Source organism: Trachypithecus francoisi, unplaced genomic scaffold (genome assembly GCF_009764315.1).
Source record: "Trachypithecus francoisi isolate TF-2019V2 unplaced genomic scaffold, Tfra_2.0 Lachesis_group2, whole genome shotgun sequence".
Taxonomy (NCBI): Eukaryota; Metazoa; Chordata; class Mammalia; order Primates; family Cercopithecidae; genus Trachypithecus; species Trachypithecus francoisi.
Window position 1 is genome coordinate 130,998,065 of NW_022681465.1, and position 24,934 is coordinate 131,022,998.

A 24,934-nucleotide genomic window follows, 5' to 3' on the forward strand; every position below is an offset into this window, starting at 1 on the left:
CTCAAGGATCTAGAGCCAGAAATACCATTTCACCCAACAATCCCATTACTGGAGATATACCCAAAGCATTATAAATCATTCTATATAAAGACACATGCATATGAACATTTATTGTAGCACTAGTTACAATAGCAAAGACATGGAACCAACTAAAATGCCCACCAATGATAGATTGGATAAAGAAAATGTGGTACACGCACACCAATAGAATACTATGCAGCCATAAAAAAAGAATAAGATAATGTCTTTTGCAGGGACATGGATGGAGCTGGAAGCCATTATCCTCAGCAAACTAACACAGGAACAGAAAACCAAACACATGTTCTCACTGATAAATGGGAGTTCAACAATAAGAACATATGGACACAGGGAGGGGAACAACATACACTAGGGACTGTCAGGAGGTGGGACACAAGAGGAGGGAGAGCATTAGGACAAATACCTAATGCATGCGGAGCTTAAAACCCAGATGACAGGTTGATAGAGGCAGCAAACCACCATGGCACATGCATACCCATGTAACAAACTTGCATGTTCTGTACATGTATCCCAGAACTTAAAATATTTTAAAAATCCTCTGCTCCAGTGTGTGCCAATGACAGAACAAAGTGATAAGACAAAAAAAAGGCATAGCCAGGCTTAGATACAGGATAAATTTCTTCATGGGCCAGAAACACCAGAAGGGGCTGCAATACAATGAGGAAGGGAAGAGGAAAAGAAGGCACTGGGAAGGCTCAAAGTGCAGACTTTCTGGGAACTGGGACAGGACACAGATCATGGCAGTGGGGACTCTGGCTCCTGTGGGGTAGGGCAGACTGGAACCCCATCTACTGCTGGGTCTAAAATTCTCCTACTCAAGAAAGAAATCTAAAGAAAAGATAACAATGGCAAGCTGTTTGGAGGTATAGTTTTTGTTTGGTTGGTTTTGGGGTTTTTTTTGTTGTTGTTGTTGTTGTTTTTGGAGATGAAGTCTTGCTCTGTCGTCCAGGCCAGAGTGCAGTGGTGCCATCTTGGCTCATTGCACCCCTGCCTCCTGGGTTCAAGAGATTCTTTTGCCTCAGCCTCCCGAGTAGCTGGGACTACAGGCATGTGCCACCATGCCTGGCTAATTTTTTGTAATTTTAGCAGAGACAGGGTTTCAGTGTGTTAGCCAAGATGGTCTCGATCTCCTGACCTCGTGATCCGCCCACCTGTGCCTCCCAAGAAGGTCCAGTTTTATCAGAAGCTGTTTGATACTAGAAACCACCAAGCTAATGAAACATTTAGAATTCTTGAAAATAAAATATTGCACTGAAATTAAAACTACAATTTGTAGGATCTGCTCAAGATCAGACACTGGCAAAAAATAAACTGCCAAATTGAAATATTGTTTTGGGAGTTTATCCAGAATGATACACAAATATGAAAAATAAGAGGAGATGGTGGCTAGAACAAATGGCTTCAATCTCTCTAAATAGGAATCTCAGGAGGAAAAAAGAATGATGGAGAAACAATATTTGAAGAAATTGTCATTGAGAATGAAAATTTATCAAAAATCTGGATATATTGCCTGAATATATCATAATTAAGTTGTATAATATAAAAGATACAGAGGCAACCCTTAAGTCTGCCAGAGACTATAAACAAATTACTTGAAAACGAACAGCTACGCTGATGACCAAACAAGAAAAGCCAGGAGACAATGGAGTAATTATCTTCAAAAAACCTGAAGGAGAAAAAAAAACTAGAAAAGCTACACTATCAAGAGTAAGACAAAATAAATCCAATTTTCAAATAAACTCTAAGGTTTACTACCCATAGGCCCTCACAAAAAAAGGAACATACTTCTGCAAGAGCATAAACAAAAGCTAAAACTGTAAGACACAGCAAAAGGAAGGGTTATTCAATAGGTAGGTAATTTATGCTAAAGCCTTCATAGTGGATAGGAGAATAAGAATACCCCCTTTTTTTTTTTTTTTTTTTTTTTGAGATGGAGTCTGGCTGTGTCACCCAGGCTAGAGTGCTGGAGTGCAGTGGCACAATCTCGGCTCACTGCAAACTCCTTCTCCCGGATTCATGCCATTCTCCTGCCTCAGCCTCCTGAGTAGCTGGGACTCCCGGCACCCGCCACCACACCTGGCTAGTTTTTTGTATTTTTAGTAGAGACAGGGTTTCTCCATGTTAACCAGGATGGTCTCGATCTCCTGACCTCGTGATCTGCCCGCCTCGGCCTTCCAAAGTGCTGGGATTACAGGTGTGAACCACCATGCCCAGCCCTAAAAATACACATTTAACTATACATTTTTCCATAAAAGTTCAGGTTTTAGTATCTTAAGATTAATCACTAAAAGGGAAGGAGAAAATAATCTAGACAACTGTCAATTCTGCAGATGTAGGAAAGATGAAAAAATGAGAGAAGGGGTGGCTGGCAAGATGGCCGAATAGGAACAGCTCCAGCCTGCTGTTGATCCCAGTGAGATCAACACAGGTGGGTGATTTCTGCATTTCCAACTGAGGTACCCAGCTCATCTCACTGGGAGTGCTTAGACAGTGTGTGCAGCCCACGGAGAGTGAGCCAAAGTAGGGTGGGACATTGCCTCACCTGGAAAGCACAAGGGGTTGGGGAACTCCCTGCCCTAGCCAAGGGAAGCCATGAGGGGCTATGAGGAACAGTCCACTCCAGCCCGGATACTACAGTTTTCCCACAGTCTTCCCAACCCACAGACCAGGAGATTCCCTCAGGTGCCTATACCACCAGGGCCCTGGGTTTCAATCACAAAACTGGGCGGCCATTTGGGCAGACACCGAGCTAGCTGCAGGAGGTTTTTTTTTTTTTTTTTTTTTTTCCTCCCATACCCCAGTGGTGCCTGGAACACCAGCGAGATAGAACCATTCACTCCCCTGAAAAGGGGGCTGAAGCCAGGGAGCCAAGTGGTCTAATTCAGCAGATCCCACCCCCATGGAGCCCAGTAAGCTAAGATTCGTTGGCTTGAAATTCTCGCTGAGAGCACTGCAGTCTGAAGTCCACCTGGTACACTCCAGCTTGGTTGGGAGAGGGGAGTCCACCATTACTGAGGCTTCAGTAGGTGGTTTTCCCCTCACAGTGTAAACAAAGCCACCAGGAAGTTCGAACTGGGCAGAGCCCACTGCAGCACCTCAAAGCCTCTGTAGCCAGACTGCCTCTCTAGATTCCCCCTCTCTGGGTGGGGCATCTCTGAAAGAAAGTCAGCAGCCCCAATCAGGCTTATAGATAAAACTCCCGTCTCCCTGGGATAGAGCACCTGGGGGTAGGGGTGGCTGTAGGCACAGCTTCAGCAGACTTAAGCTTTCCTGCCTGCCAGCTCTGAAGACAGCAGCAGATCTCCCAGCACAGCACTCGAGTTCTGTGCTAAGGGACAGACTGCCTCCTCAAGTGGGTCCCTGACCCCTTTGCTTCCTGATTGGGAGACACCTCATACAGGAGAGCTCTGGCTGGCATCTGGTGGGTGCCCCTCTGGGATGAAGCTTCCAGAGGAAGGAACAGGCAGCAATCTTTGCTGTTCTGCAGCTCTGCTAGTGATACCCAGGCAAACAGGGTCTGGAGTGGACCTCCAGCAAACTCCAGCGGACAGGCCTGACTATTAGAAAGAAAACTAACAAACAGAAAGGAACAGCATCAACATCAACCAAAAAGAGTCCACACAGAAACCCCATCTGAAGGTCACTAACATCAAAGACCCAAAGGTAGATAAATCCATGAAGATGAGAAAAAACCAGCACAAAAAGCCTGAAAATTCCAAAAACCCAAATTCCTCTTCTCCTCCAAAGGATCACAACTCCTCATCAGCAAGGGAACAAAACTGGAGAATGAGTTTGATGAACTGACAGAAGTCGGCTTCAGAAGGTGGATAATAACAAACACCTCCGAGCTAAAGGAGCATGTTCTAATGCAATGCAAGGAAGCTAAGAACCTTGAAAAAAGGTTGGAGGAATGGCTAACTAGAACAACCAGTTTAGAGAAGAACATAAATGACCTAATGGAGCTGAAAAACACAGCATGAGAACTTCATGAAGCATACACGAGTATCAATAGCTGAATCAATCAAGCAGAAGAAAGGATATCAGAGATTGAAGATAAACTTAATGAAATAAAGCATGAAGACAAGATTAGACAAAAAAAGAATGGAAAGGAATGAACAAAACCTCCAAGAAATATGGGACTATGTGAAAAGACCAAACCTATATTTGATTGGTGTAACTGAAAGTGATGGGGAGAATGGAACCAAGTTGGAAAACACTCTTCAGGATGTTGTCCAGAAGATCTTCTGCAACCTAGCAAGACAGGCCAAGACACATAATTGTCAGACTCACCAAGGTTGAAATGAAGGAAAAACTATTAAGGGCAGTCAGAGAGAAAGGTCCGGTTACCCACAAAGGGAAGTCCATCGGACTAACAGCGGATCTTTTTACAAAAACCCTACAAGCCAGAAGAGAGTGGGGGCCAATATTCAACATTCCTAAAGAAAAGCTTTTTCAACCCAGAATTTCATATCTAGCGAAACTAAGCTCCATAAGCAAAGGAGAAATAAAATCCTTTACAGACAAGCAAATGATGAGAGATTTTGTCACCACCAGGCCTGCCTTACAAGAGCTCCTGAAGGAAGCACTAAATATGCAAAGGAAAAACCAGTAGCAGCCACTGCAAAAACATACCAAATTGTAAAGACCATTGACACTATGAAGAAACTGCATCAACTAATGGGCAAAATAACCAGCTAACATCATGACAGGATCAAATTCACATATAACAATATTAACCTTAAACGTATATGTGTTAAATGCCCCAATTAAGAGACACAGACTGGCAAATTGGATAAAGAGTCAAGACCCATTGGTGTGCTGTATTCAGGACACCCATCTCACATGCAAAGACACACATAGGCTCAAAATAAAGGGATGGAGGAATACTTACCAAGCATATGGAAAGCAAAAAAAAAAGCAGGGTTGCAATCCTAGTCTCTGATAAAACAGACTTTAAACCAACAAAGATCAAAAAAGACAAAGAAGGGCATTACATAATGGTAAAGGAATCAATGCAACAAGAAGGATTAATTATCCTAAATATATATGCACCCAATACAGGAGCACCCAGATTTATAAATCAAGTTCTTAGAGACTTACAAAGAGACTTGGACTCCCACACAATAATAATGGGAGACTTTAACACCCCGCTGTCAATATTAGACAGATCAATGAGACAGAAAATTAACAAGGATACTCAGGACTTGAACTCAGCTCTGGACGAAGCAGTCCTAATAGAATTCTCCACCCCAAATCAACAGAATATACATTTCTCTCAGTACCACATCACACTTATTCTAAAATTGACCACATAAATGGAAGTAAAACAAATGCAAAAGAATGGAAATCCTAACAGTCTCTCAGACCACAGTGCAATCAAGTTAGAATTCAGCATTAAGAAACTCACTTGAACTGAACAACTACATGGAAACTGAACAACCTGCTCCTGAGTGACCACTGGATAAATAACGAAATTAAGGTAGAAATAAAGAAGTTCTTTGAAACTGATGTGAACAAAAACACAATGTACCAGAATCTCTGGGACACAACTAAAGCAGTGTTTAGAGGGACATTTACAGCACTAAATGCCCACAGGAGAAAGATCTAAAATCAACACCCTAACATCACAATTAAAAACATGAGAGAGGCAAGAGCAAACAAATTCAAAACTCAGCAGAAGACAAGAAATAACCAAGATCAGAGCAGAGCTGAAGGAGATAGAAACACAAAAAAAAAAACCTTCAAAAAAAAAAAAAAAAAAACCAATGAATCCAAGAACTGTTTTTTTGAAAAGATTAACAAAATAGACCACTAGCCAGACTAATAAAAAATGAAAGAAAAATCAAATAGATACAATAAAAAATGATAAAGGGGATATCACCACTGATCCCACAGAAATACAAACTACCATCAGAGAATACTACAAACACTTCTATACAAATAAACCGGAAAATCAAGAAGAAATAGATAAATTCCTGGACACATACACTCTCCCAAGATTAAACCAGGAAGAAGTCAAATCCCTGAATAGACCAATAACAAGTTCTGAAATTGAGGCAGTAATTAATAGAAACCAAACCAAAGAAAGCCCAGGACCAGAAGGATTCACAGCCAAATTCTACCAGAGGTACAAAGAGGAGCTGATATCATTTCTTCTGAAACTATTCCAATCAATAAAAAAAGGACTCCTCCCTAACTCATTTTATGAGGCCAGCATCATCCTGATACCAAAACCTGGCAAAGACACAACAAAAAAAGGAAATTTCAGGTCAATATCCCTGCTAAACATTGATGCAAAAATCCTGAATAAAATACTGGCAAACCAAATCCAGCAGCACATCAAAAAGCTTATCCACCACAGTCAAGTCAGCTTCATTTCTGGGATGCAAGGCTGGTTCAACGTATACAAATCAATAAATGTAATCCATCACATAAACAGAACAAATGATAAACACCACACGATTACCTCAATAGATGCAGAAAAGGCCTCCAATAAAATTCAACACCTCTTAATGCTAAAAACTCTCAATAAACTAGGTATTGATGGAACTTATCTCAAAATAATAAGAGCTATTTATGACAAACCCATAGCCAATATCATACTGAAATGGGCAAAAGGTGGAAACATTCCCATTGAAAACCAGCATGAAACAAGGATGTCGCCCTCTCTCACCACTCCTATTCAATATAGTATTGGAAGTTCTGGCCAGGGCAATCAGGCAAGAGAAAGAAATAAAGTGTATTAAAATAGGAAAAGAAGTCAAATTGTCTCTGTTTGCAGATAACGTGACTGTATATTTAGAAAACCCCATCATCTCAGTCCCAAATCTTAAGCTGATAAGCAACTTCAGCAAGGTCTTGGGATAAAAAAATCAGTGTGCAAAAATCACAAGCATTCCTATACACCAATAATAGACAAACAGCCAAATCATGTGTGAACTCTCCCATTCACAATAGCTACAAAGACAATAAAATACCTAGCAGTACAGCTAACAAGAGAAGTGAAGGACATCTTCAAGGAGAACTACAAACCACTGGTCAAGGAAATAAGAGGACACAAACAAATGGAAAAACATTCCATGCTCATGGATAGGAAGAATCAATACCGTGAAAATGGCCATACTGCCCAAATTAATTTATGGATTCAATGCTATCCCCATCAAGCTACCACTGACTTTCTCCACAGAAGTGGAAAAATCTACTTTAAATTTCATATGGAACCAAAAAAAACAACCCATATAGCCAAGACAATGTTAAACAAAAAACACAAAGCTGGAGGCATCACACTACCTGACTTCAAACTATGCTACAAGGCTACAGTAACCAAAACAGCATGGTACTGGTACCAAAACAGATATATAAACCAATGGAACAGAATAGAGGCTTCAGAAATCACACCACACATCTACAACCATCTGATCTTTGACAAACCTGACAAAAACAAGAAATGGGGAAAGGATTCCCTATTTAATAAATGGTGTTGGGAAAACTGGCTAGCCATAGGCAGAAAACAAACTGGACCCCTTCCTTACACCTTATACAAAAATTCACTCAAGATGGATTAATGACTTAAACATAAGACCTAAAACCATAAAAACCCTAGAAGAAAACGTAGGCAATACCATTCAAGACATAGGCATGGGCAAAGATGACTAAAACACCAGAAGCAATGGCAACAAGAGCCAAAATTGACAAATGGGATCTAATTAAACTAAAGAGCTCTTCTGCACAGCAAAAGAAACTATTATCCGAATGAACAGGCAACCTACAGAATGGGAGAAAATTTTTGCAATCTATCCATCTGACAAAGGGCTAATATCCACAATCTACAAGAAACTTAAATTTACAAGAAAAAACAATCCCATCAAAAAGTGGGCAAAGGATATGAACAGACACTTCTCAAAAGAAGACATTTATGTGGCCAACAAACATATGAAAAAAGCTCATCACTGGTCATTAGAGAAATGCAAATCAAAAACATAATGAGATACCATCTCACGCCAGTTAGAATGATGATTATTAAAAAGTCAGGAAATAACAGATGCTGGAGAGATGTGGAGAAATAGGAACACTTTTACACCGTTAGTGGGAGTGTAAATTAGTTCAACCATTGTGGAAGACAGTGTGGCGATTCCTCAAGGATCTAGAACCAGAAATACCATTTGACCCAGCAATCCCATTACTGGGGATATACCTAAAGCATTATAAATCATTCTACTATAAAGACACATGCACATGTATGTTTATTGCAGCATTGTTCACAATAGCAAAGACTTGGAACCAACCCAAATGCCCACCAATGATAGACTGGATAAAGAAAATGTGGCACATAAATACCATGGAATCCTACGCAGCCATAAAAAAGGATGAGTTCATGTACTTTGAAGGGACATGGATGAAGCTGGAAACCATCATTCTCAGGAAACTAACACAGGAACAGAAAACCAAATACCACATGTTCTCACTCATAAGTGAGAATTGAACAATGAGAACACATGGACACAGGGAGGGCAACATCACACACTTGGACCTGTCAGGTGGTGGTTGGGGGTGGGTGGGGCTAGGGGAGGGATAACATTAGGAGAAATACCTAATGTAGATGATGGGTTGATGGGTGCAGCAAGCCACCATGGCACGTGTATACCTATGTAACAAACCTGCACATTCTGCACATGTAGCCCAGAACTTAAAGTACGATAATGAAAAAAATGCATTTTAATTTAAAAACAATGAGAGCAAAGAAAATGACAAACAAAAAATGCAAAATGAGATGCTTAACTAAACTGAAATATATCAGTACTCATAGTAGATGTAAGTAGATTAAATTCTTCCTCTAAAAACAAAAATTAGAGATTGGATTTTTTTCATCCAGCAAAAATAAGAAATGGACAAATTCACAATCACAGTTTGAGATTTTCATACAACTCTATAAGAAATGGTATAGATCAAATAGACAAAAAAATAGAAGGGGTATAGAAACTTTTAATAAATTATGTTTGATCTGATATATAAAACTTTGCTCAAAACAGATAACAAATTTTTTTCAAACATACACAGACAATTTGCCAGAGAGATAATTGTAAATCAAAGGAATTTGAAAGAAAAAAAATCATAAAGTTTATGTTCTCTGACAAGTTATTTAAATTAGAAACCAACAATAAACAGGTAGCCACATAAAACCTAACAAGCTTAGAAATTTCAAAATGTACTTCTAAACAACTTATGAAATAAAGAGTAAATCATGATGGAAATTCTAAATACCTCTTGCTGAATGACTATAAATATATCAGTACTTTTAATGGCAAAATCCATGATTACTTATGTACTAACATAAGGATTAGAAAGCCCCTAGGGTGGGGTGTTCTCCAGCCCCAGAAAATCAATAATGATCTGTCTTAAGTAGGAGCAGTAATTCCTTTCCCTTCAGCAGTGATTGGTCCAGGGTGGGCACATGATCCAGCTCTTAGCCAATGAGAGGTCAAGGGAAATCTGTTTTTTTTAATTATTATTATTAATAAGATAGAGTCATGAGGTAAAAGCCTTTTATCCCACCTTTTGCTTCCTGCTTTTGTCAGTGCCCTGTGACCAAATGATGTGTGGCACTGCAGCCACTGTTTGGGGCAATGAGTTTAAAGACAAAGTCAACTACTGCTGGAGATCCCAGAGCAGAAAGATGAGAAGAGCCTGGATTCTTGGACACACTGAGCCCCTAGATGCCCACCTTCAGGTGTTTTGCTATAAAAGATGATATTTCTTCTTTGCTTAAGCCGCTGTCAGACACACTGTCACTTGCAGTTGAAAATATTATAATGAATGCCATCACATTCCCAGTGCCATATTCCTCAGATTACCTTCCGAGAAAGAAACTAAAGCTAGCAAACCCTTGAAGGTACAGGGATCAGCATTACAGCTGAGGTGTCTGGACTTTTCCTGGGAGGGAAATGTGTTCAGAAGATCCTCCCATCTCCAATGTGCCAACATCTACCTATGATACTTACCTCTCCCTTGCTTCACATCCTACCACGGCTCCACATCGCTCTTAGGACAGAGTCCAAACTCCTCACTTATGGGCCTGTAATATCTGGCTCCTGCTGGCCCCCTGGCATCACCCGTGATGCTTTCTACTTCATACTTAGACCCCAGCCAGACCAAGCTACTTTTAGTTCTCGAATACCCTATCTCACTTCTAGGCCTCTGCATTTGCTAATTTCTCTCCCATTTCCTCCGGCTCTCTCTTCATCCTTCAGGCCTCATCTCAAATGTTGTCTCCTCCAAAAGGCCTTCCTTGGTGTCTAGGCTGGATTCTGTAACCCCTTGGGGCTCCCATTGTGCCTTGCGATTTCTCTTATTAAATACTTATTGAACTGGATTGTGATTGTTTTCATAACTGCTCTGCACTATGCTGCTTCCAGCTCTCTTTCCTAACTTCTGGCCCTGATTACCAAATGTGAGCTTAGGCTCGTGACCAGATTCTTGGCTGTAGACTCAAAGACAACTGCTTTCCATAGACCTATCCATCACTTTTTTGCAGTCACGTCTGCAGTTGGATGTGCTTGGTTTCTCAATGTGGTGACTTTTATCCTTTAAGTCCTCTTCTGGGCTTCACTTTCTCACTCCTCTCACAATTATGGGAGGTCTAGTCCCTGTAGTAAATCTCTTATCCTAGAGGCTCGCAGTAACTCTGCTCCCCTGACTGATACCCAATCCAGAGCAGACACTGTCTCCTGGTTTTGGAAATGGAGATATGACCCAGAACCCCATCCAGACAATTCTACCCCACCCCATTCACAGCGATTGGTTCAGGCATGTACATATGACCCAATCCTGGTCAATGAGATCCTGCCGTAGGATTTTTGTTGGAAAGCCAGAGCAATCTTTCCACTGTGGTTGCTGAGCCAGTTGTTTGGAAGCGTAGAGCAACTGGCAATTTCTTGCCATAATGTAGAAAGGACTACTGGAGGATGAGGCCAACAGAGAGGAAAGCAGGAAGAAGAAAGGGAGAGGTACAGATTCCATGTGACATTGCTGAGTGCCTGCATCCAGCTTTGCCTGAAGCTAATCTTACCTCTAGGCTTATTATAGCTCAATTCAGTCATAGTTGGATTTTTGTACTATCTAGTCAAAAGAGCCTGGCCAATGTGTGAACAATAACTATCTGTTAAATAAATGAATCTCAAATTGACTGTGGCTATTTTTTTTAATTTGTTTAATCCATTGTTTTCTTTTTAGAAGAAAAAAAAATTTAGAGGGTCGGTGTTATATAAAAAATGAATCCTAGATAGATTCCTAGGAAAGGATTTTAATCATCATTTAATCCCATACTTTTTATAATTACAGATAGGGAAATTGAGGCTCAAAGAGGGTATCTAACCTGCCAGGATCACATGGCCAGGTAGAGAATGTATAATCTGAATATGCTCATAAGGAAACATCAGACAAATGCAAAATGAGCATTAATTTTTCTTTAAAGAAAAAGGTGGTAGGTAGGGTGAGAGTATTCCAGTATTTTTCAAAAATGTCAATGCCATATAAAACCAAAGGCTATGAAATATTCCAGATTAAAGGAGGCTAAGGAGACATGAAAACCAAATGTAATATATGACCCTAAACTGGATTCTGTACTGAAGGGGAAAAAAAACACACACCTTTAGGACATTATTGGATCAATTAACAAAATATGAATATAAAAAATTTTAGCTATGTTAAATTAATTTTAGCAATGTTAAGTTTGGTAAAATTTATCAAAATGCAGTCAAGATCACTCAGCAAGCCTGAATAAGCCAAATCCTATCCCCAAAAACATTAGACCCAAAGGATTTAAAATTTGATCAAACTTGTAAAGAACAGGTGATCTCTATTTTATATCAATTTTTTCATGGAATAAAAAAATAGAAAGAGATAAGTGTCTTAGTAGGTTTATGCTACTGCAACAGAGCACCTGAGACTGGGTAACTTAACAAAGAATAGAAATGGACTTCTCATAGTTCTGGGTGCTTATAAGTCCAAGATCAAAGCACCAGCAGGTTCAGAGTCCAGTGAGGGCTGCTCCCTGCTTCAAATGGTGTCCTCTTGCTGCATCTTTGGGAAGGGCACAAATAAAAGGTGAATGCTGTGTCCTGACAAGGCAAAAATAGATGAAATGAACACTGTGTCCTCATATGGTGGAAGGGCAAAAAAAGCACTAGGATGCTTCCATCATCCTCTTTTATAAGAGCGCTAATTCATTCATGAAGGAAGATCTTTCATGACTTAATCACTTCCAAAAGGCCCTTCCTCTAAATACTATCACAGTGGGTATTAGGTTCCAACACATGAATTTAGAGGGGGCACCTACATTTAAACCATAGCAATAAGCGATTTGTTTTTCATGGCTAAAATAACTGATATCAAAATGGGCATGGGCAGTTTAAGGAAAGAAAATTACAGACCAATCTCACTAATTAACATAGATGTAGAAAAAAAAATTTTTTTTGAGATGGAATCTCAGTCTTGTCACACAGGCTGGAGTGCAGTGGCGCAATCTCGGCTCACTGCAACCTCCGCCTCTGGGTTCAAGTGATTCTCCTGCCTCACCCTCCCGAGCAGCTGGGATTGTAAGTGCACAGCACCACACCTAGCTAATATTTTGTGTTTGCAGTAAAGACAAGGTTTCATTGTGTTTCCCAGGCTTGTCTTGAACTCCTGACCTCAAGTGATCCACCTACCTTGACCTCCCAAAGTGCTGGGATTACAGGTGTGAGCCACCGCACCCAGCCAGATGTAGAAAATTCTAAATAAAATACTGACAAGTCATTTTGGGAGTGTGTTAAAGATGATAAAGCATAACCAAGGAACTTCCCTATCCTGTTAGTAGATCATAAATTCTGAAGGGCTATTTGAAAACACCTAGAGGAATTTAAAGGACTCATACTTTTTGGCACAATTCTAAGTACATACCTCAGAAACACTCTTGTACACATATATATGGAGACATGTACAGGACTGTTACATCGTTCTTAATAGCCAAAAAGGGGGCCTAAATGTTCATCGATGAGAAAAATAAGTTGTGGCATGTTCATAACGTATAATAGTTTAAATGAATGTGCTAGAGCTATGCCTTTCAACATAGATAAAACTTTAAAGCGGTGATCCCCAACCTTTTTAGCACCAGGGACCAGTTTCGTAGAAGACAATTTTTCCATAGAATTGAGGGGTGGAGGTGGTTTGGAATGAAACTGTTCCACCTCAGATCCGGCATTTGAGTCTCATAAGGAGCATGCAACCTAGATCCCTCACATCCACAGTTCACAATACGGTTCTCATGCTCCTATGAGAATCTAATGGCACCACTAATCTGACAGGAGATGGAGCTCAGGCGGTAATGCTCACTCGCCAGCCACTCATCTCCTGCTGTGTGGCCCAGTTCCTAATGGGCTATGGACTGGTACTGGTCCATGGCCCAGGAGCTGGGAACCCCTTCTTTAAAGTATAAAATCAAGTGAAAAAAAGCTGCAGAATTGTCTTTGTCTTCTCAGGCTGTCCTAACAAATACCATAGACTGTGTGGCTTAAACAACAGACTTATTTCTCATGGTTCTGAAGGCTAGAAGCCCAAGGATCAGTGCAGCAGCTGATTCAGCATCTGGTTCCGGCCCTCTTCCTTCCTGGACAGCTGCCTTCCAGCTATATTATCACTCACATGGCTGAATGAAAGAAGGATCAAATCTCTCATGTCTTTTCTTATAAGGGCACTAATCCCATTTACGGGGGCTCTCCCTAATCACCTTCCAAAGGCCCCACATCCAAATGCTATCACATTGGAGATTAGGGCTTAAACATTATTAACTTGGGAGTAGGGGGACATAAACATTCAGCCCATACAAAAAGGATGCATATATGATAAAGCAAAAAAGCATCCATAAACGTGGGTAAACATGTACATGTGTATGAAACATGTCAGACTGATACTGAATTTGTGTTCAAGATTAAAGAGGTCATTTGCAAGAGATATACCCTTGCTTTAACTGTATCTATAAGACTTAATCTTTCCATAAAATCTGAAGTAAATATAAGATTAAAACTGATGAAGCTGAATGTTGGGTGTATGAGGTTTATTGTCTGTATGCTCGAAATATTTCACAGCAATTTAATTACACTTTTAAAAAACTAGTCCAAGATATTTTCCAAAAGGAACTCTCCTCTCTATGACTCTCTTAATCATTAGATTTTTTTAAACCATTCAAAAGTTTTAATGCCCTGAAAGGTTTTTAATCAGGCCTCAACATTGTATTAAATGAGTGGTGAGACTAAAGATTCTGTATTCTGATTGAACACTCAGTCCTTTTTCTCAAAGCACTGAAGCCATCTGCTTTAAAAGAGAAAAAGTACTCTTTTAGCACTATTAATCCATGTAATGTATCTTCAGACTAGGTACCCTGAGTAGTTACTGGTGATTTGGGGAGAGGAGTCAGCTACTAAAATCATTATGAAAAGTATGCTTCCGTTTTGAAAGTAGTTGAAGCAGGAAGAGAATCTATTTCTTCCCTGGGTAGAAATATAACAAGAATTTTAAGAGCTTTGACAGTTTCAGTCCCCGTTAAAGCAATTGAAAAAGTTAGCTAATTGCTTTCTTCTTCAGAAACTGGCGCTAGGTTATTTAGATCACATCCCTCACTGAGAACAACAAAAAATACTGGATAACTTTAAAAAAAGGAAAGAAAAAAAAAACTCTAAAAGCATGAGCAAGCTGACAAGTAAGCAATGACCAAACCTCGGGGAAAGGGAGATGCTAGAGAAGCAAATTGAGCCAATGCCTTTCTTAAGGGTATTGGCAACTCTCCCAGAAATGAACTTTTGTTTTGGCAGACTTGATTGAGCAAAAGGTTCAGAAATCAATACCTAGACTCCTAAGCTGGTTGTCTAAGAGACAACATTAAAATAGGATCCCAGGCCGGGCGTGGTGGCTTAAGCTTGTAATCCCAGCGCTTTGGGAGGCCAAGACAGGCGGATCACGAGGTCAGGAGATCGAGACCATCCTGGCTAACACGGTGAAACCCCGTCTCTACTAAAAAAAAAAAAATACAAAAAACTAGCCGGGCGTGGTGGCAGGCACCTGTAGTCCCAGCTACTCGGGAGGCTGAGGTGGGAGAATGGCATAAACCTGGGAGGCGGAGCTTGCAGTGAGCTGAGATCCGGCCACAGCATTCCAGCCTGGGCGACAGAGCAGATCCGTCTCAAAAAAAAAAAAAAATAGAATCCCAAAGGCTATGACTTCAGGGTAAGGACATACTCAAAACTACACCCAATTATACCCCTTCCCCAGCTGGGACTACAGAGATTTTTTTTTCCTCTGTGCTGAAAAGAGCAGAAAGAATCAGCACCAATTTGCCCTGGGGAAATTGTGACCACAGACTGGTCTTGGGTACATATGTAGCCCAGGTTCATATCACCTGTGTGAGCCAAACTCTCACCTATGAATTCAACTTGAAGTGCCTCAAGATTAGCAGTGCCCAACGATTGCAATACACACACACACACACACACACACACACACACAGGCACGTACACAATTCCTTTCTAGAGAAAGTTACCTTTATTCTAAGCCTCAAGTTGTGTCTAACTTTGAGCACAATAAGCACATTCAAAAATAATGAACCTCATAAAAGAATGAGTCCATGAGTGAAAAACCAAATATCAGAAACAAATATTTTAGAAACTGGAATTATCAAATATACATAAAAGGAAAAGCTATGTTTACTATGTCTAAAGAAATAAAGAATATGCTTTAAAATATCTGCAGGGATTGGTAAACTATATAAAGCAACCTAGCAGATTTGAAAAATCAATAGAACATTTAGAAATAAAGACTACAGTCAGTTTCAATGGTTGGCTAAGTAGAAAATTAGATATAGCTAAGGGAAGAATTATTGAATTGGTCAAAAGGAGCATTCAGACTATAAAACAGGAAAAGTAATGAAAATTATAGAAGCTATATTAAGAAAATAGAATGATATTTTAAGTGGTCTGACATACATTTAATCAGAGTCTCAGAAATGAGAGAGGGAATGAAATACAGGCAATCTTTGAAAAGATTGTGATGAGAATTTTGCTGAAGTGATCAAAGATTCAAGCTCAGCAAAATCCAAGCAAGATAAATAAAAAGAAATTCATACTTATTCTGTCATAGGAAACTGTAGAACAAAAAAGACAAAAAAAAGTTATAAAAGTAAGCAGACTTTAAGAGGTAAAGATTTCCTTCTAAGGAAGAACAGGTAGAGATTAATAACTTTTCAATAGTAACAATGAAAGCCAGAAGACAGTGGAATGCATATTAAGCACATTGAAAGAAAATAGCTGCCTAACAAGAATTCCATATTCATCAAAAGACAAATTTCAAGAATATCAGTGAAATAAAGCATCAGACAGCATATCACCGTCAGACTCCCAAAAGGACATTTTACAGGATGTACTTAAAAAGAAAGATACCTCAGGTGAAGGGTCCAAGGAATGAAGGCAGGAAAACTGATAAGCATGTGAGTAGACCTTAGTGAGTACTAACCATACAAACAATAATGCTGGTGACTTGAGTGATTTTAAAAGATGACAGAATTTAAATAGCAGCAAAAGCACATTAGCCAGGAGGGTTGTAAAGAGAGTTAAAGTGCTCTAAATCTCGTGTGTAATTCAGGAGGATGGAAAACTAGTTGTAAGCTTTAGACTGCAGTAAGTTTGCTTGTTTAGACTGCAGTAAGTTTGCTTGTTTTCACTTATTGAGTAATCACTAAAAGAATAGGAATGGAATATATAACTTCCCAACTAGGAAAGAAGGAAAACAAAATTATACAAAATAGTCTATATGTTTAAAAGAACAATAGAACGACTATAGTTAACATTAGCCAATAGTGTATTTCAAAATAGCTAGAGGAGAATAATTTGAATACTCCTAGAATAAAGAAAAGAAATATTTAAAGTCATGGATGTTATGATTATCCTAATTATATATGAATATACCAAATTATTGCATGTATCCTGAAAATATGTACATCTAATATCAATTTTTAAAATTAAATAAAAATAAAAGACAACAGGAATGGGAAAAGAAAAGCACAAACCAGGCAGGACAAAATACAACAACAACAAAAAAAAGAATACTGCACTGCTTTGAAAATGAATAAACTACTGCCACGTGGAAAAAATGGGCTCATCACACAAACATAATATTGAGGGAAAAAACCAAAAAGTCATACGAAACATGATTCTATTTATCCATTTAAAAACAGGCTATGTAGGAAAACCTAGATAGGCAGTAAACCTACAATGGATAGCATAGAAATTGTCACCAAAAGCAGAGGTGAGACAGAAGAATAGGGTCTTCTGGGGTATGTGTGTTCAATTCTACATGGCAGCAATCTGGGTGTTTGCTTTATAATGATATATTAAGCTGCACCCTTTTTGAATTTTGTGTGTGTTGCATTTCAAAAATAGTTTGAAACAAAGTTAACCAAGTAGTTTGATTACCCTGCCTCCTAATCTCAGCTTACCTTCAACAGTGTTTGCTTCTTTCCCTCCACAGACCATTTTCCACGGAGTCGTGCTCCTCGGCAGCTTCCTGATGTACTTTCTGGTATCCCTCCTGTACAATGCCACCTGTGTCACCTGCAACAGCCCCACCAATCCCTATTGGGTGATGGAAGGCCAGCTGTCAAACCCCACTTTCTACCTCGTCTGCTTTCTCACACCAGTTGTTGCTCTTCTCCCAAGGTTTGAGCACTGGGGCTGTGTTTCTTTCCTAAAATTACCAATCTCCCTTTAATAAGATATTTTTAAAACCCAAGAGTCAGGAGTTTGGCTTCTGCTGGGATCCTTGAGGCTACTGTTTCAGAAACAGAGAGTTGGGACAGAAAGAACAATGAACGACCAAGGAGGCAAATAACATGGACTGTGGTCCCAGGTTAGCCACAAAGTAGTGAAGTCACCAAATCAGTGGGACCTCAGTTGTGACATCTATAAAATGGGAGTATCAATTCCTACCCTCCTGCCTTACAAATTTGTTTGTATGATAAGGAATTATTTTGAGAAGCTCTATGGTCCTTTTTTGTATTAGTCCAGGAGTCTCATACTCAAATGCCTACAGGGACAGGCCAGCAAGTTCAGCAAGCCAGATGGAGTACAGACACTGGAAGAAAGAGCTTCTCAGCTTCTATCATGGACACAAAGAAAGATCAAGTCAAACATTTCAGAGCTTCAGAGTTTTCCCTGAAATTCAAATTTTGCATGAAATTGCCAACGTTTAAGTATTATTCAAATTTGTTTAAACACACACTTTCCATACAAGACCTGTATTAGACAAATTATCCATGCCCAGGGACTATGTCAGATATTTCCAAGTCAAACCCTCTACAGTAAATGTACCTTTTCCAGAAAAATAGCAACAGCAACTATAAATGCCTTGCCTTTCCTTGGAGCTCACTCTTGACATAGGCTTTCCCATCTAGTCTCTCATTTTGTTTTTGCCACGAGCTAAGTGTTGGGCAGAGCTATGGTTCTAGTACCCCGCTCATGGGACAGCTGAAGTACCAAGAGGGACCAGAATGTGTTCACAGGCCTACCACCGATCATAGTGGGAGCTAGGTTCTCCCAACTCAAAGGCCGGTGTTCTATTCTGCAGCCCACACTCTCTAGTCAGAGCAGTGAACTTGATGATGATGTGCCCACAGGCAAGACTTAGCCTCTTTCCATCTCTAGGATCTCACCACTCTGAACATCGCAATCAAGCCATTTTATCATTTTAAGCGATAGCAAATAGACAATTATATAAAACTTTTTTATCCCAAAATTAGATACCCATCAACAGGCCTTACTTCCTTTAATAAGTTTGGTGGTTTGCTTAACCTAGTTTCTCTTGCCCCTAAGTTCTCTGTCTTCTAACTCTATGTTCTCTCCATAAAGAGCAATAACTGTCATGGATTTAAAAATTATTTTTAGCAGACGACTCTTCATCATAAATTCCCAGCCCAGACCTCTCTTATGAATTCCAGACACATCTTTCTAGCTACCTATTCATCACCTCCACTGGGCATATTAAGTCTGCGGAAACTGGGAGACATTTCTAATTGAATTCATGATTCCACCCTCTATCACCAGCACCACCCCAGAAATCTGGGTATCTCTCCAGAGTTTCTTTCAGCAAATGCTATCCACTTAGGACAAAGGAAAGCCCCAAGGAATTATTCTTGACATCACCTGCTAACCCACGCCCATGTCTAGCCTTTCACCAAATACTGACAGTTCTATCCACTATTTCTCAAACTCATCTATTTCCATTTCTACAGCCACTGCTACCAATAGACTATTACCCTTTCACCCCAAATTATTTCAGTAGTCTCCTATTAGATCTTACTCTTGTCCATTATCGTTGGCTCAAAGTGTGATGTCACCTATTTATAACCCTCCAAGGGCTTCCCAAGACCTCTACAGGAAAGCACAAAAACCATAAACCTGGCCCACAATTCCTCCCTGCTCTGCTTGTGCCAACCCCTCCTGGGTTATATTCCCCTACTCTTATCACCACTCCGCAAGCTTCAGCCATCATGCCTAGGTTTTGATTCTCATCCCCTTGGCATGGCTACCTCCTATGCATCCTGCAGTTTTCAGCTTTAAAAGGTTACTCTATGTAAACCTTTCCCCAAGCCACCACCTCCCTCCTCCATTCATTTTTTCAGCAAATACTTTTCAAATCCCCACAATGGGCCAGGCCCCCAAAGGATTAAGCCATGAACACAAAAGACAAGGTTTTTGCTGTCATGTAATATGTGAATATAGTTATAAACGGAGGGGGCATTTCCTCAAGGAAGAAACATTTAAGGGCTGATAGGGTATGGGTTTGAGAAATACATAGCAGGTGGAACTGTCAGCACTTCCTTCCTTGAGGAAGAAACACTTAATTTTAGTGATCAGGTGTTTGACACTCTCATTACCTTCTCCATTTATAACTATATTCACATGTTACATGACAGCAAGGACCTTGTCTTTCCTGTTCATGGCTTAATCCCTTGGGGGCCTGGCCCATTGTGGGAACTTGAAAAGCATTTGTGGAATAAACCAATAGAGGACGAAGGCAGTGGCTCGAGAAAAAGGTTTACACTACGGAAATTCCAGTTTTGAAGCAAAAAGTCAAATATTTCCTGGGACACATACATGGCCCTACTACCTTACTGGGTGAGATGTGAGAGAATGAAAACAATTTATCTGGTTCCATGAGATCTACTGTAATTTTCAGAAATCTCTTGCCCACTGGCAGGGGTTGGCTGGGCAGGGGTGGGAGGGTCACCCTGCAGCTTTTAGACATAGTGGAAGAATAGGAGCGTTCCTGCTTATAAGACTTCAGACAAAAAATTTTTAAAGACTATCTTTGGGAATGACCTTAGATGTCCTCCAGGCCAGATAGATTACTTTTTAGATAAGGCAACGGACATCTGGAAACTCACATCTGGATGTGAGTTGCCCACTGCCACGGCTTGTGTATATTTTCTCCATACACCACATAGTTTTATTCACATTCTTACCCCTTTCCTTGCCTACACTTTGAACAGAGAGAAGATTCTAAACACAGATAAAGACTTCCAATTCCAGGCTGGGCACAGTGGCTCACGCCTGTAATCCCAGCACTTTGGGAGGCCGAGGCGAGCGGATCACAAGGTCAGGAGATCGAGACCATCCTGGCTAACACAATGAAACCCCGTCTCTATTAAAAATGCAAAAAAAAATTAGCCGGGCATGGTGGTGGATGCCTGTAGTCCCAGCTACTCAGGAGGCTGAGGCAGGAGAATGGCGCGAACCCAGGAGGCGGAGCTTGCAGTGAGCCGAGATCGCGCCACTGCACTCCAGCCTGGGTGACAAAGTGAGACTCCATCTCAAAAACAAAAAAAGACTTCCAATTCCAGAGTCTACTACAGACTGTATGCAGCTTGGCAGGGATATAAAAACCTTGAGTCAGTCAACAAGGAGATCTGTTAACATCTCAGGAGACTTTGGGAATCTCACCTTACCTCTTGAGGCCCCTATTTCTTTATCTGGCAAATTTTGGTAATAGGATGACACTGTCAAGTCAGCAAGGCCCACAGATTCAAGAAAAGAATGTGGATTCTAAAACTATTTTAAAATCATCAAGTTTTACAAAGGCTTAACATGACACAGCAATTAAATTTGCCTAAATTGGAGTAGCCCAGAAATAGAATGGACTGCTTTGTGCATGGCAAATAAGAGACAAGTCTTTGGATTCAGAGTGTGTGGTTCTGACCATAGCTCAACCACTGTGTGGCTGTGGACAAATCATTAAATCTCTCAGTCCCTCAGTTTCCTTATCCGTACTCAGAGGCAAACGAAAGTAATAACCGCATGGGATTGTTGGGAAAATAAAATGAGTTAATAATGCATAAAGCACTTAGAATAGTCCTGGTGTATAATAAATGTTAACTGTTACGTTTTGTTGTTATTTTTGTTGTTGAGCTACCCAAGACTAGAGGTGCTCAGGCATGGATTTAATAGCCAGGAGTGCAGTAAAGAGGATCTTGCCCTGGGCAGGGAGCTGGACTCTAAAGACCATCTTTTAATGCTGAAGTTTTTGAAGTAATAGAAATCAGAAATATCTTTATTCTGTTATTTCCCACCAGATACTTTTTCCTGTCCCTACAAGGAACCTATGGGAAGTCTCTAATCTCAAAAGCTCAGAAAATTGACAAACTGCCCCCAGACAAAAGAAACCTGGAAATCCAGAGTTGGAGAAGCAGACAGAGGGCTGCCCCTGTCCCCGAAGTGGCTCGACCCACTCACCACCCAGTGTCATCTATCGCAGGACAGGACTTCAGTACCAGCACCTCAAAGAGCTCTAACCCTCCCAAGAGGAAGCACATCGAAGAGTCAGTGCTCTACGGACAGAGATGCGGCACAGAGCGCATGAGGGATGACTCATGCTCAGGGGACTCCTCGGCTCAACTCTCATCCGGGGAGCACCTGCTGGGGCCTAATAGGACAATGGCCAACTCAAGAGGACAGACTGATATGTCCCGGTGCTCAAAGAGGGGCAGCCATCGCCGATCCCAGAGTTCACTGACCATATGAGGAGCTGCAGAAGTCCATACAAACTCAACAGAGGCCACTCCATCACTGGCCCACGAAACCCTTGACCCCTTCCTCTTCATAGAGGAAACAACGTGCCAGTCTTATTCTTTTTTTCTCCAACAACCTTGACTTCCATGGAGGAAGCGCTGGCCCCAAGGGGTTTGACACGAAGACTGGAAACCCAGTCGGCCTTTAGTTTTCTGCTGCTGCCAGGCAGCACATTTTGCAGTTTGGAGAAGGAGGTTGTTTTTGTTGCACTGAGTTCTCAAATTGGTTTAGCCCAAAGCTATTCCTCTGACCCTCTAGACAAGTGTAGCCTACAACCCAATGCAACTGGGCCATAAGTTTCCAAGATTCCAAGAAGTGTATCAACCCAGGCAATATCTCAGGATATGGAAGTTTCTGGGCTTCTTTACCCCTCAGTGCCTAGAGTTAAAGTTTCATAAGAGACTTGTGCACACAAAGGCTTCATCTTGAGTGTATTGCGGTGACGACCTAGTTGGGATTAACATCCCTTCCGTGCACAGCGAGTTGGTTCTGCCTTTTGTCTGTAAGCCAAAGAAAAGCCACGTCTAAAAAGCTACTACTAAAAGCCAGAAAGAAAAGTAGATTTGAACTCAGTGTCACAGACTCTTCTGAGGGTTGTAGGGTCACAGCTAGTGTAAGAGGCATGAAGAATAGACATGCAAAAGGGAACAGGTGCACCAGAGACCCCTGTTTTGACTGACAGGCCATATGTCCCACCATCTGGGGAATCTGACAAGAGGACATAGGTGGCACTCTTTTTTAAAAGCTATTTATTGTATTTATTTTTAAATAAAATTACCCATCCTCATTCAGCTCTTAGAACAAAAGAAAAAAAAAACCTGTAAATCAGGAGATATAAGCACATCTGCACCCAGAATAGGCCCATATGATAAAGCAACCCTGAGCTTAAACAATGACATTTTCAAGGGTAGAGCTCATATGAAACCCCACTCAGCTTATTCCAGAATACCACCCTCTGGAAGACACTGGCCTGCTTCAGTTAGAGGAGTCAGAGGAAGTGTCACTTCATAGGGAAAAGAAGTATTATATAGACTTCCTATCCCTAGAGGTTATAAATGTCAAATATATAAAAGAGCTCAAAACTTAAAAGAATGAACAGTAGAATTTTAATAGGCTGTCAAGAGAAGCCAGGTCTGCTGTGGGAAAGAATAGCCTAACCCTAGTCTTGTAAAATAAGCCAGAAAGGGTGCTGAGCCACCTTAAGCTAGTACCTATATAGTAGGCAAAAAGGACAGAAATAGATGCAATAAGTGTGGCGAGTCTTTGAGCCTATGAGTCATGCCATCAGCCATAAGTTGACCTATCACTCGAGAACCTCCTCAGCAAAGATGCCAGAAAACATTCAATCAAGTTGGCAAATGGCACAGGGAGCTGGCCTTCTGACCATCTTCTTGACAAACCTGGACTGGAAGGGCCATTTGCAGCACCGTCCTGGAGCCAATATACTGTTTCACTGCCTCTGCCACATAATGATGTCAGCACTAGCCAGCTGGTGGGTATTTGGAGGAATCCTGCATGAGGATTGCCCACGAAGGGACAGGTACACATACCAGGCAAAGTGGTGATGATGTGAATTGTTCCCAGTGAGGGGACTGAGTTAAAACTTGGATCTCCGGCACCCCAATGTTTTCCCCAAACAATTTCTGACTACTACTAAAAGCCAGAAAGAACAGAACAGTGGCCTCAGAAGATCTGAGTTTGAATCCTTGCTCTGCCTCCATTCTCTCTAGGATGCAGGCAGCTCGAAGCAGGATGCCACATCTGCAAGTTGGTTAGAATTGCCTTTCTTCCCAGGCTTGACATAGGTATTAAGTCAAAATTACATGAAACCCAGTGGTAAAAAGCCTCTGAAAGCTGTAACACCCTCAGTAATAACAAAGGGATTTTTATTTCAGAGCTAAGGGGAAAAGAGATTGAGAAGTTGAAAAAAATAATGTCTGATTCTTTTCCTAAGTTCCAAACTATAGCCAACATTTTGATGCTGCTGTTTTTCTTGTATGACCAACCATCCCAGTTTGCCTGGGACTTTCTCATTTTTAGAGCCTCAAATCCTAGAAAACTGGAGCAACTGATACAACTGGTCACCTACTCTTGCCCCTCTGTAAATCAAGCCAACTGTGACCATCCAAAGTGCCATCTTACAGGGAAAAGTTATAACAACTATTCCCCTATAACATAATGCTAATGATTGTACTTAGTACATTTTTATACTTTTATGATATTTTACTGATTGGAAATATGTCATCCTTTATTAAAATTAAACGTGGTTTTCCATAGTTGCCTGCCAACCTAAGTTCATATTATTATTTTTTTATATCATTATCACTACTTCTGAAGACTTTCTCATCCCCCCCATCCTCTTCTGCATTCATTCATTCATTCATGTATCTGTCCAATAAATTTCTGTTAAGCCCCTACTAGATGCCTGACAATGTGCAAGGTGCTGTGAGGAGCTCAATCTATCTTTGAGAAGCTCACATATTTGTCCAGAATCCAATGCCACCAACCCCCACTGAAAGTATAGAGTATCAGGAACATATTTGGCTATTGGACCCAACATGAAAATATGACAAATCAAAAGGGCTGTAAGAATTAGAAGCAGCACGTGTAGTCTAGAACTCTAACCTGGCTACTCCTCTCTTCTTGGAAGCCCAGCACCAACCTCAAGTCAAGACCGATTTGGTCCAGCACCAACCTCAAATCGAGACTGATTTGGGTGCCTCTTTTTATTCAATCAGTATCAACTAAGT

General features: G+C 40.7%; 1 protein-coding gene across 5 annotated transcripts in view; it reads left to right on the forward strand.

Moving 5' to 3' along the window:
- ATP10B (ATPase phospholipid transporting 10B (putative)) overlaps nt 1-24,473 on the forward strand; it is a 280,240-nt gene extending 255,767 nt beyond the window's left edge. For 4 of the 5 annotated variants that reach the window (XM_033180385.1, XM_033180387.1, XM_033180388.1 and 1 more), the window contains 2 exons: nt 17,590-17,777; nt 21,689-24,472. In XM_033180385.1, coding sequence (XP_033036276.1) covers nt 17,590-17,777; nt 21,689-22,136 — 636 coding nt within the window. In that variant the 3' untranslated portion in view covers nt 22,137-24,472. Of the gene's footprint in view, nt 1-17,589; nt 17,778-21,688 lie in introns of all 5 variants that reach the window. The other variant, XM_033180386.1, reaches the window with a different exon arrangement.
- Nucleotides 24,474-24,934: the final 461 nt, after the last annotated feature.